We start from the raw sequence: 12,428 nt of genomic DNA on the forward strand, positions 1-12,428 counted from the left end.
GCGAGGACTCGAAGAGCTCGAAGGCTTGGCCTCTCGAGCCCTTCGATAGAAGCAAGATCCACCTGGCTCCCTTCGAGCCACGAAGCAGGGAGGTCTATATAATCAAGATGGATTTCCTTTGTATAAAGCTTCGTGCTCAAGATCAATCATTTAGTATGCTCTACTATTAGTTACGAATTGCATTCCATTATTGTCATTACTTAAGTCCTTGCTTGACGCCTAGTTATAAACCACCTCGAGAGTCTAGAGCACTTCCACGTGATCTAGACGGCAAACCTCGTAACAAGAAATCGTTTTTTTTACTTTGTCTTTAATAATTAATCGTTTTTTGATTACTTATCAAATTCTATCGATATTGAAAAGGCAGCTGCTAAGGATATTAAGCACTAGCAGGGTTTTATATTGAGGCTGAGACTCAGACGGCGCTGCAAACTTGTCTTACATGGTCATATTTTTATCAGAATCAGTCAAGATTTACACATACAAAACCTAAAACGCCATGACAAAATTTCCTAAAACCCTTGTATTCTCGAAACGCGAAAATTCGCGTTTAGAAAGAGTATTTCACGATTCTAGGGTTGAAATTTACAACTATATCTCCAACATTCTTTATGTGTCAGTTGAATGTTGGTAAACCTTGAGATTGTATCTAAATTGCTTTAACAAGTCTTTTTTCTTACCCAGAAAATGTATCAGCAAGTTCTAGGAGCTCCTTCCACCTAGTATCCTTCTGGATCTCAATTGTCCGCTCGGGCGTAGCGACTTTGAAGTCATCAATCTCCTTCGTACCATATCGATACTCATCCTCAGCACCAACGAATGCGACCAAGTCACGGATCCAATCTTTCATCAGCACAAGTTCTTGCTCAGTTGGGCCGTGCATTATCGAAAAACTATTTTGTGAAAAGAAAAGTTAGTTAAATTCTATTTTCACACTTTTTTAATGAAGGAGACTCACTTCCAGAGTGGCTTGTCCATCGCGTGAGCTACACCAAAGCTCCTTGGTGCTACAGCATCTGTTATGAATGATAGCCGATACGAAATCTTATATCGCCAAATATTTTCAACTCCCACACCATTTGAAAAGAGGCTGTTTACCAGGAACCGAGATGGTGCCCGTACTTGGCCATCCGAGATGATATGACCATATAAGGCAGTCCATTCATCCTTCTCTTCCGTGGTTGGAAGCTTGTAGTGTTTTAACACGCGAGACGTTGTTGCAGGCGCATAGTAATTGGATACCTGTAGACGAAGAGATTCTTCATTCGCCTCAGGACCATTAGTTGCAGCATATAATGTTTCTTCATTTAACATTTCGCCGATAAGTATTTTGAAGTTGCGCCGTTTGAATTCTTTTGCGAATTCGCCACTGCGATGATAGTCTATCATGCCAGGCTGGATGAATGACGAGTCGGTTACAGGGCGGAATGTGTGATGCTTCAATTTCATAATGGCGTCTACCAGTTCTTTTGATCCTGTTTGGCGCAGCGCGGCTAGTTTCTCGACACCACTGGAATCTTTTGAAATGTTAAAGAACTGGCAAAGCTCATCAAATTGGTCTTGGCATTCGACAAGTGTCTTGGGTTGCGCTGGAATGGCATTGGACATCATGACAATGCGATGGAACGACGGAGAGGTAGCTTGGGTCGCTGGATTCTGGAACTCATACATGGCGTTCGCATGCACGGCGTACGCGCCTGCGCTTCTCCCTGCTAAGGTAATGTTCTCTACATCACCTCCAAATTGTGCTATGTTCTCTCGAACCCAGTCGATAGCCAGTCTTTGATCCCACAAACCATAATTACCTGCTTCGGCATTGTCGTTTTCTGCTTGCAAGGCATCACCCGCAAGAAAGCCAAAGAGGTTCAATCTGTAGCCTATAGCTACCACAATGGCATTCAACTCCCCTGTTGAGATGAGTTCGGTTGGATTCATTACCGGCTCATGTGATGGATCACCCATTTGAAACCACCCTCCATGAAGCCATAGCATTACTGGCCATTTCTTGCCCTCAGTTGATTTGACTGGTGTCCAGATATTGAGTCTTAAGCAATCTTCACCAAATGCCTCTTCAGGTGTTCCATTTTTCTTAGCTGTCATATAAGCGGCCTGTGGACAGATTGGTCCAAATTCTGTTGCGTCGAATGGTTTACCATCATGTGATGCATAAGTATAATTGACAGGAAGTGGTTGTGGCTTTCGCCAGCGTAGATTTCCTACGGGAGGTAACGCATATGGTATCCCTGCATACCGCCGTGCCTTTGAATCATATTGAAGTCCTATTATGGATCCCTTTCCTTCATCGAGGTCAAGCTGATGTTCCTCGACTTTGTATGATATGGTGTTCCCCATGATGCTGGAGGTAGGCTTGGGCTATTCAAGAATTTGAAGTTTTTGAATTGAACCCTAGCCAGAAGCTATATAAGACACGCGTAATATTGAGCGAAGATTTGAAACAGCCGGAGTATCGCCAGGAGGTTGCTTGTTCCGATGTCGACAAAATTTCGTGGAAAGTCGTCTACCTAGATTGATTTCTCGTGGTCATCTAGCCGTCGACCCCACTCTCAGTAAGTCAAGAACTCCGGGCGACAGGAAGATCGAAAAGTCGTCAAGATAACGGTGGCAGGAGGATGTATGGCTTATGATCTCGTCTAAGAAACAAGTCGCCCTCGGAAGTCATTGTAGATAAGTACACGAGATAAGTCCACTTCAGACCCTGGAATCTTCCTCATACCCACTATGCATATCGTGTAATTGAGCCAATAAAATGATATAGTTATCGATGCCTCTTCGCTTAGCTCCTCGGGGTCTGTGCTCTTTGATAGTGTTTTAGTGCGGAGAAAGTGGGGGTCATATGAAATCGGCTGTCTTGTTTCTTGAGTTCCCACATTGCGTTCGTGTACCGGCATATTTCTCAATAGACGCAGTGGGTGATAACCTTTTGTGGGTTTTATTCAATATGGTACCAAAATTTAGGCCAGTACATACAAACCATATGTGTCCACAAATCGATGGATCACCGAGGACAGGTCACAAACACTGATGAGGCCAAACTTGACAGCTTCGGTGATACACTCATCATGTCAGACTCTGCCACCACCTCCGCAAAGGCCAATCCCAAGCGGAAGCGGTCTAGTACCTCCCGTTCTAAGCAAGGTAGGTACTTTTTATTGCACCAAATTTTAGTTGAGCAGTTGCTGATACTTCTGTCACAGGATGCTTGACTTGCCGCACAAGAAAGGTCAAGTGCGATGAACGTCTTCCTTGCTGTGGAAGGTGCGAACGTCTGAAGCTCAATTGCCTGCAGCCATGCTCCCGTATTTTACCAAGTATGAGAGAGCGACGACGTGGTGCTGGCCCACTTAAGTCTCGGAATTCTGACTGGTATCCTCAGTCGCTCTCTCCAGCTTTGCAAATATCACATGAACCGCCACCAGATTCAGAAGCGCTTTTAAACCATTATCTTTCGGGTTTTGACCATGGATTAGCAGCTGCATCGGCATCTTTGTTCTTAGCAGAAGAAGATTCTACAGACACATCTCAGTGTGAAGTGCCAAATATTGAGACAGAAGCAGATACACTTTTGAACCTCGCTTCCGATTGGATACTCCCAGGTCCTCAGTGTATAAATGCTTATGCTCGCACATATCCTGTATCTTTCGAACAGCTTCCTATAGCAAACATATTGTCGACACAGGGAGCTGTGTCGGAAAATGAGATGTCTCTGACTGTAGACGAAGAGCTAGCTCTCGCACACTATAGGACAGCATTTTCTTCAACTCAAACTACGAGAGACCCAAAGTGGTCCACTCCTGCCTTACTGTTACTTCACGGACTGGAGCACTCACAGATGCTTCTCCACCTTATACTAGCCGTGTCGCTTTATGATACGCCCTCCGATCCCGTCGATGTTAGTCGCCTCCGTCAAAATGGCCATAAACATTACGAAAAAGGCACGGAGCTGCTCATGCTAGCTTTAGGAGGTGAAGGTTTTCCGGACCATCTCGCAGTGTTAGGGTCTTTTTATTGCATAAACATGTATATGTCACGATCTCACGGCATCATCATACCAAAATTAGACCAGCTCAGTGTTACAGCAACAGAGCATCTAAAAAAGTATAACTTAATAGTGCCTATCTACGGCCAGTCACATACAAATGAAAAATCTATGAAGGAACGTGCAGAGCGAAGTTTAATCGCTCGTATGATCATGTGGCTACTGAAAATTGATGCACAGGGAAGCTTTTTAGGGTGTAAGCCTAGTTTAATAAACTACTTTCAAGCACATCCTGATCACCTATCAGCTGTACAAGCAGAATCTCGCCTTGCTTTACAACTTAATTGGGGAACAGAATATCCAATATCGCAAAGTATTCGGGATATTGAGAGTTGTTTGCCAGTTGACATGATGACTGATATGCTGGTTCTATACTCCAGGATCAGCGAATTTAGTCAATTACCCTCGAACATTGAGTCCAGTGAAATGCTAGCGAGTCTGCAAAAAGAACTCGCTGCTCTAGAAATAGTAAGTTATGATACTTATGGCATTGGATTATGCTTACTCCTTATAGCGTTACGGTGCTGTTTTCTATTATGGATCTTCAGACATGACCTTGCAACCGGCTATGAAACTCAATTGTTCAAACTCGGCTACAATGTATTACGCACTCCAAATATATTTCGCCCGGTCTGGGTCAAGCTCATTCGGAGAAGAAGTCACACCTGATGTTAAAGCTATTTTGAGCCAGCTACTGCTATTCGCAATGCATGCTTGTCCTGCCGGCCCACAACAGCCAGTATATGAATTTCAATGGTCTTTGTTCATTGCAGCTGTCGAAACGAATGATATGATACACCAAGAATGGTTGCAAGCTAGAATAACTAACCATCGCCTTCGCGAAGCCTTCCAGCGTATTTCTTCGTTCAAGCGGAGCAACATGGGGACAATATCTTTAAGTAAGGTCAGGGAAATTCTTCTGGCCGTTTAGGAGAAAATGTATACATTAATTTCAATGTATTGAGGGTATTTACGCTAAATGAATTCGATGGAATACATGGATGCTCATTGCTCAAGAGATCTGAGTCAGTCTGATTGGATTAAACGTTCATCCTAATAGTCTTTTTGGGATCGAACACTTGGAAAGGAGGTTGCTTTGGTTGCCTGATGATCAGGGGAAAAGAGGTTAAGGTTACTCGGCGTCAATGGATATGTACTATACTTAACAAAAGCGACTCTTTACTTCTTCCATCTAAGCGAATCATATCAGATCTATACAAATTCGTATAAGGATCAATTACACGAGTCAAACAAACAAGTTTAACGGAGAGATAGTGTTACCTAAATATTCAAAGATGGATACTACGAAGATACATACTCCTTTCAGTGCCTACCTACCTACTGCGGGGTCAGTAAAAGCCGGCACTAGGGAACAGGCGAGTTTCCCCCATTTTGATCAATTAGTCATACCGCGGTCGTACGTCCAACGTACTGTGGGGCCGATAACGGCACTTCTATGTGACCCCTCTCGTCGTCGATTCTAGCGAATCACACGCTCAAGTTGGCGAGTGTGACGATCGTTCGGAGGATTTCCGCCCCAGCATTCCCCTGTGGCCGGTATCATTAGGTTCGTGTCTGTACTACTAAGTTGTATTATTGGTGATAAGGTCAAAGAGAGTAACGAATCTTCAGCATCTTCCGTCTTGGTTCCGGATCGTTCTTGGAGATATAACCTGCTCAACAGCACCAGATATGGTTCTGTATTAATTCATTTGTCTTCAGTAAACATTCTAAATCCTGAAAATGTTTTCAGTCGACGGTAAAATTAGTGTTGGCGGAGACGCTCTCCAAACCATTTCGAAGTCTTCTCGGCCAGGAGAGAAAATTATTGAGAATGTGGAAACTGGCGAGACCTCTTGGCATCCCACCGTCGCGGAAGAAAAAGCATTGCTAAGAAAGATTGATTGGCGGTAAGTAACGCTGTTCTGAGATAGATGAAACAAGAGGTCTAACAAAGACGACAGGTTGATGCCATTACTGACGGCTTCCTATTTCTTGCAATTCCTCGACAAAACCAGTCTCAACTATTCTTCAGTAATGGGCTTAATTACTGATACTGAGCTTAAAGGCCAGGAATATTCATGGCTGGGAAGTGCTTTTTATTTCGGCTATCTGATTGCTAACTACCCAGCATCTCTGGGATTCATCAAATTTCCTCTGGCCAAATACCTCTCAGTATCAGTTGTCCTCTGGGCGATTGTGCTAGGCTGTCATGGAGCTGCAAGTAACTTTATTGCATTGTGTGTTCTCCGCGTCCTCTTAGGAGTAACGGAGAGTACTATCAGCCCTGGTTTTAGCTTGTTGACTGGAATATGGTATAAGCCTTCCGAACATGCTTGGAGACACGGCATATGGTTCTTAGGAAACGGCATCGCCAATACTTTTGGAGGCCTACTTGCGTACGGTATTGCTCATATTGGAGGAAGTCTGGAGCCGTGGAGAGTGAGTCATCTACCAGCTGTTCTAATATTTTGTATCTAACGCATTTTTTTTGCAGTGGTTGTTTATCATATTTGGATTGATTACCGCCCTATGGGGAGTCATACTCTACTTCACTTTGCCTGATTCTCCCTTGACTGCTCGATTTCTGACACAACGCGAGCGAAAAATCGTTGACCGACGACCACAAAAGATACTACATAGTTTCAAAACGGATAAGTGGTCAAGATCCCAATGCATTGAGGCATTGATTGATCCCAAAACATGGCTTATATCCCTGATCATTGGTGTCTCCTCAATCACCAATGGTGTAGTTAGTAATGTAAGAACCCTTCGCTTGTCTCGTGTTGCTCTTTGACTAACGATTTACAAGTTCGGAGCTCTCATCATCAAGTCCTTTGGCTTTGACGAACTGAATACTATTCTACTCGGCATACCCTACGGAGGTTTCCAAATTGTTGCTGTAATTGCCGCGACCTACGCCGCTTCAAAAGTCCGCAGATCTCGTCTTATAATTATCATTGTAGGATTTTTCCTTGCATTGTTCGGTATCTTGCTAGTCAGAGAAATTCCAACATCCAAAAGATATGGACGCTTAATTGGATGCTGGATGATGGTTTGGTTTTCTTCCGGTTTCCCTCTGCTTTTGAGCTTGATGGCAAGCAGTAAGTCAAATCTTCCATGAAATTGTAGAATTTCACGTCTACTTACCAAAAAAATTCGCAAAGACACAGCAGGATTCACCAAGAAAACCACCGTCAACGCCATGTTCTTTATCGGATACTGTGCCGGCAACATTGGCGGACCTCAATTATTTAAATCTGCCGAAGCACCAAATTACCACGTATGAACTCCCCCCTCTTAAATCGAAAGTTGAAGACTAACTTGTTCAACAGACTGCATACAATGGCATGATTGCTTGTCTGGTCATTGCAATCGCGCTGTCCATTGTGCTCAGGCAGTATATGGACTGGGAGAATAAACGGCGCGATCGTGAGCAGGGAGTTTATATCGATCCCGAACCTAAACATGTGGTGGACATTGATGAGGTAGATTTGACAGGTGAGCGTGTTGTATTGACTGATTGGGAGAACAAGACGTTCCGTTACTATTTGTAAATTGTTTGCATGGAGGGCAGTTTGTAGTCTCCGGGATAAGGAATGAATGAAGCAATACTTATTGTCTCAAATAGCAACGTTTTCTATTTATCAATGACGGTGAGCTGTGAACTCAAAAGCCGAATAATAGCGGATTGAACTTTCAAATCAGGAAACCCAGTAACTAGAATGCTCGAGCTTGTCTCATAAATATTCTTGCCAATGATCGGACAATGGATTGCTACAGATCTGATATCTAGTTTGTCCGGGAGTGTCTACCTAACAAGAAATTATGCGAGTATTATCATCCTCGGGTTGCAATTAATGTATTAGTGCTTATACGCCTCTGTATGCTATCCTCATGAAATTGAGCACGTCTATTGACTTCAAGCAAGATATGATATTGCCCGAATTTATCATCCGCGAACCGTTCAACATCTTCAAATGAAACGCGCGATTAGTACGAAATAAGAGCGGGTCGTTTTGATGAGAGTGAGAAAGCTGCAATTTAGTGGATACTGGTCCTGGAAATCTAATAGCATGCACGGCAACTAGGATGTTTCGCATGTCTAGCTAACTGATAGAGGCCGTGCAAAATCGGGGGGCCAGTATATCGGGATTTTGTTATACGGTTTTAGGCTCAATATTTCAAATATGGTTGAGATCCATATAATTAGGACCGTAGCTTCAATGACAAGATGACTATCTTTATACCTACAATAATAAACTTTTCAATGGGGCGGGGTACTTGCCAGTACAAATGTCAATTTGGAACTCGTGTGTAGGCAGTGACGATAAAAATTAAGCGATGCTAGTCCAAGTGTATTAATTAATGGCGGGTTACGTGCCAACATTCCACCCAGTACAAAAATTTGAACCTTCTAAATCACAGTTTCTGTGATGATACTGAACTTTCTTTCGTTATGAACCTTCGCATGATACTTCATGATACTTTACAATCCTCTCATCCACCAATACCCATGTAACTATTCCCCTGTTTCAGGTGGTGATGCCACAAAGACTTTTTGTCACGGAGTTTATTTCAACGTCAATTAGGAACGAGGTCGTCTCGAAAATATCGCCTTTTTCGGTGCATTTTCTTTGAAGATTATATACGATCGCTTAATTCTTTAAAAGTTGTGGGATTTAGCATATTCCTATTATTAATGATTATCATTCAAAATAACGAAACTTAAAAAATTGCTATTCGGGATATTTACCGCTATTTTTATGATTACTTTGTAAAGATCATTGACTTTAAAAACATTAATAATGCTTCAATTGCTGTCGATTAGGGCCAAAAAAAAAAGAGCTTAATCTCTAATATTCACTGCATTGATAGCGAGTTTCCTCATTTAACTATATGCTGTATCCCCAGATAGCATCACCGCATAGAAACTGCTAAGGGCCTTATCACCTAGACGTTCTACATATTCGTAGACTGATAAGGATAAACAAATAAACAAACCAAAAAAGCCATGGCGTACTCTATGATTGTTACAGAAAAATGCCAAAATGATAAAAAATATGCCCTACTGCCTTGGTCAAGTATGAGCACAATCTGCAGCCCAGCCTTTTAAAAAGCTTGAAGTTTCTTCAGCAACTACCTCGGTTGGTGCAACAACCGCATGACGCTGAAATCCGTACCGCAAAACAGCGCCCAGCTTAGCTACTAACTCCGCACGAATACGGAGATCTGCTTCAGCTTCGGAGAGAGCATAGAACTCGGTCCAGAAAGCTTCAGTCAGCTTATTCCGACAGCTATAATCGTGCCAGCCCTCCAAGTCCATGTAGCCTGTCGTGGGGCGAAGTATGCCCAGCTCAATACCAAAAGGTAAAACGTTTGCTAGAGACCAGTCAACTATTGCCGTGATTTCAAACGTCTCCTCATTGACAAGAATATTAGTCAAAGAGAGGTCGCCGTTTGTAAGGACTTGAGGGTAATCTGAGTTGAAGAGAATTGGTACGATGAGCTCTAACTCAGCTATGAATGAGCTTGAGAGCACAGTGGATGACTGCCGGAGGTTTAATAATCTACGAAGCATGGCATCTTTGTGTTGGGCCAGCGCTTTTGAATCGATAGATTTTTAGTTGTGCCAACATCTTGCGAAGTAGCTATAAATATTAGTATCAGTCCGTGCATGGAGATGAGAGGAATGCTGACTTAGCTAGGCTGTTCATGAATTTAAGATGCTTAATCTCGTCATTTGCATCCATGGTAACTTGACAACTAAAAGCCTCGAGGCAGGAAATGCCGGGTAAATAAGGCATAATGAAACAGCGAGTGTTTGATCTCCGATTGTACCACAATATCTTGCCTCCGGCACCAATTGGCCTTGTATATCTCTCGCAAGCTCAACTGTACTACTATCAAGTCAAGAATCTGGAAGACGAAAGGATACAATCTGCCCCACCTCACCCGTCTGGCCACCCGTGCAAAGAGTGGTATAGCTTAAAGAGCCCTGGATGCCGACTGGCTGGATGGATGAAGCACCGGTGTGAGACAAGGCGAGTTCATTGCATTGCGCTTGGTTTGGAGATTCACAATCTTGAAAAAAACTTATTTATGGATTCTTGAGCCCTTTGTGCAACACCCATGGTCAATGACTGCTTGGAGGTATCGGAGCGCAAAGAAAATTCGGGAATGATAAATAAGATGTGTTACCAGGTTCAATGACGGTGCTCAGGATCGATCATAATAGCCAAGATTATCTGGGGGTGGTTGGATGGTTGGAGAACGTCTGAATAGCTGTAGAACGCCATGGTCCTTATCCAAACAAGCAAGGCCCGATGATCCGATATCCATTTATGTCGGAATGAGGACTTAAGTCTAATACCTTATTTTTGTTACGAGGTTTGCCGTCTAGATCACGTGGAAGTGCTCTAGGCTCTCGAGGTGGTTTATAACTAGGCGTCAAGCAGGGACTTAAAGTAATGACAATAATGATATGCAATTCGTAACTAATAGTAGAGTATACTAAATGATTGATCTTGAGCACGAAGCTCTATACAAAGGAAATCCATCTTGATTATATAGACTTTCATGCCTATCGTTCCTTCGGTCCCTTCGATCCCTTTACCGAAGGGATCGAAGGGATCGAAAGGATCACATGACTTCGTACGTGGTCATATGATACGAGGCCAGAAGCCGTCGTAACAATTTTGGACCATCCTTTTATATCAAAAACGACGATTTCTATAAATTAGATTTTTTTTTTTCAAAAAAAGATTTATAATCTTTTATCTTATATAAAATTTTATATAGATTAATATTCAATATTTAATAAAGATATTATAATCTTAATTTAATAGAATTAAATTATATTCATCATTATAATGTCTATTTCTAGTATTTGTTAACGTCATTCTCTATAATTCTTTTGAAAGCTTCTTCTGTTACAGCAACTACAGCCATCATGTCCACTTCTGCAGTCGATTCCTTCTGTAGATATCCCCGGTCTTCGTCGATTACTCACTGAGAAAGACTTCTTGGAATCTTATATCACGTGTGAAGCCCGCCTTCCTTCTAATTGATATCTGTAACCTCTGTTTTTGCTATCTACGTATGATTTGGAGAGATATACTAGGTACAATGTCCTTTCCGATGATCATAGCAGCCCAAGATACCAGAAACGCATCTTCAAGCTCTAGACCAGCTTTTTGTTCGCCATAGTGTTCAACACATCTTTGGTCTATCTTATCATGGCCACTCTCAAGCCACAGGTGAAACGATTATGTTTGGTGTCAAATCACGGCTTTGAACAAGCTTAACGGCTGCTGAACCGAGCTACAACCTATCCCAGCACTTGTAAACAGACCTATTCACGGTCTCATTTTTCGACTTCAAGCTGAGGGAGATTTCTGCTCTTACAGATTTTGCTACACCAAAACTACTATATAGCCCTGCTACTATTATTGAATTTCATATTTGCTTCTTCCCTTGTAGTCTACGAGCCACTACTTCCTTATAATAAGGTTTATCAGCCTTATATACATGACCTCCAACAGGTTATGAGCCTGCGATGGGCAAGTAGGTTCAGAGCGATCAGTATCCAGTCAAGCTTCTTCAAGGCTTTTGCTACTTATTTGAAGGACAACAGGCTGGTTGATCTCTTACCCTTAGAGTTACTGGACCATCCGGAAGATCAGAAAAAGTCCGGAGTTTGTCCTCAATGTCGAAGGCATTTTAATGCTTGACAAGCGAAATCTTATCTCTGCTTTTCCTTATAGGACTACAAGTTGGACATTTCAAGCAGGAGTTGATAGGAGTGTCTATTGAAAGGGTGGAACAGTCCAGGCAGCGAGGAAAGACGGCAAACACCAAGTCTTCATCGAATCCAAGCCACTTCCAACAGGTGTCACTATTATTGTGGGTCTTCGTGAACAGGATATTATTTCTTGAATTGCGCTGATGAAAACGTCTTGTGTAGTATAATTGCTGATCTGAAAGATCGCAAACAGACCAAGGCTACATTTTCACCTCTGTACTACTAAGGTGATTGATCGATTGATTGGCTTGTTCAATTTGAGGCCTGTTTAAGGCATGATTTGAGAGAAAGTTTCCCGGTTGAGTGAATAAGATTTCCGAAAACGAGGGAGAAAAATGAAAATGAAAATGATTATTTTGAGCCTTTAAACTTTACGTACTACATCGTCCTAGTTTTAGATATACGAGACAATGATCAAAAATATGATGTTCCGACTGATGATTCTCAATACCTTAAAATAAGTGGGACAACTTAAGCATTTCCAGTGTCCAATACAGTTCAGAATATCAAGTGGTCAGATCGGCAGTAGCTTTTGCTGATAAAGAGGGGATATGTAGTACTCAGCGG

General features: G+C 42.4%; 4 protein-coding genes across 4 annotated transcripts; 2 read left to right on the forward strand and 2 right to left on the reverse strand.

Annotated features, from left to right (window-relative positions):
- Window positions 1-572: 572 nt before the first annotated feature.
- SS1G_02226 (hypothetical protein) lies at window positions 573-2,352 on the reverse strand (the record flags this gene model as incomplete). The annotated part of the gene is made up of 3 exons (XM_001595960.1): window positions 573-591; window positions 681-893; window positions 959-2,352. The coding sequence occupies 3 exons, from the start codon at window positions 2,350-2,352 to the stop codon at window positions 573-575; spliced, it is 1,626 nt and encodes a 541-aa protein (XP_001596010.1).
- Window positions 2,353-3,080: 728 nt separating this feature from the next.
- SS1G_02227 (hypothetical protein) lies at window positions 3,081-4,988 on the forward strand (the record flags this gene model as incomplete). The annotated part of the gene is made up of 3 exons (XM_001595961.1): window positions 3,081-3,156; window positions 3,408-4,525; window positions 4,572-4,988. The coding sequence occupies 3 exons, from the start codon at window positions 3,081-3,083 to the stop codon at window positions 4,986-4,988; spliced, it is 1,611 nt and encodes a 536-aa protein (XP_001596011.1).
- An 812-nt stretch (window positions 4,989-5,800) lies between these two features.
- On the forward strand, window positions 5,801-7,614 carry SS1G_02228 (hypothetical protein; the record flags this gene model as incomplete). Its single annotated transcript, XM_001595962.1, has 6 exons — window positions 5,801-5,967; window positions 6,022-6,499; window positions 6,555-6,818; window positions 6,870-7,161; window positions 7,231-7,340; window positions 7,393-7,614. The coding sequence occupies 6 exons, from the start codon at window positions 5,801-5,803 to the stop codon at window positions 7,612-7,614; spliced, it is 1,533 nt and encodes a 510-aa protein (XP_001596012.1).
- A 1,523-nt stretch (window positions 7,615-9,137) lies between these two features.
- On the reverse strand, window positions 9,138-9,638 carry SS1G_02229 (hypothetical protein; the record flags this gene model as incomplete). Its single annotated transcript, XM_001595963.1, has 1 exon — window positions 9,138-9,638. One exon carries the CDS (start codon window positions 9,636-9,638, stop codon window positions 9,138-9,140), a length of 501 nt encoding a protein of 166 aa, XP_001596013.1.
- Between the last annotated feature and the right edge of the window lie 2,790 nt (window positions 9,639-12,428).

Source organism: Sclerotinia sclerotiorum, genomic scaffold (assembly GCF_000146945.2).
Source record: "Sclerotinia sclerotiorum 1980 UF-70 scaffold_3 genomic scaffold, whole genome shotgun sequence".
Classification (NCBI taxonomy): Eukaryota; Fungi; Ascomycota; class Leotiomycetes; order Helotiales; family Sclerotiniaceae; genus Sclerotinia; species Sclerotinia sclerotiorum.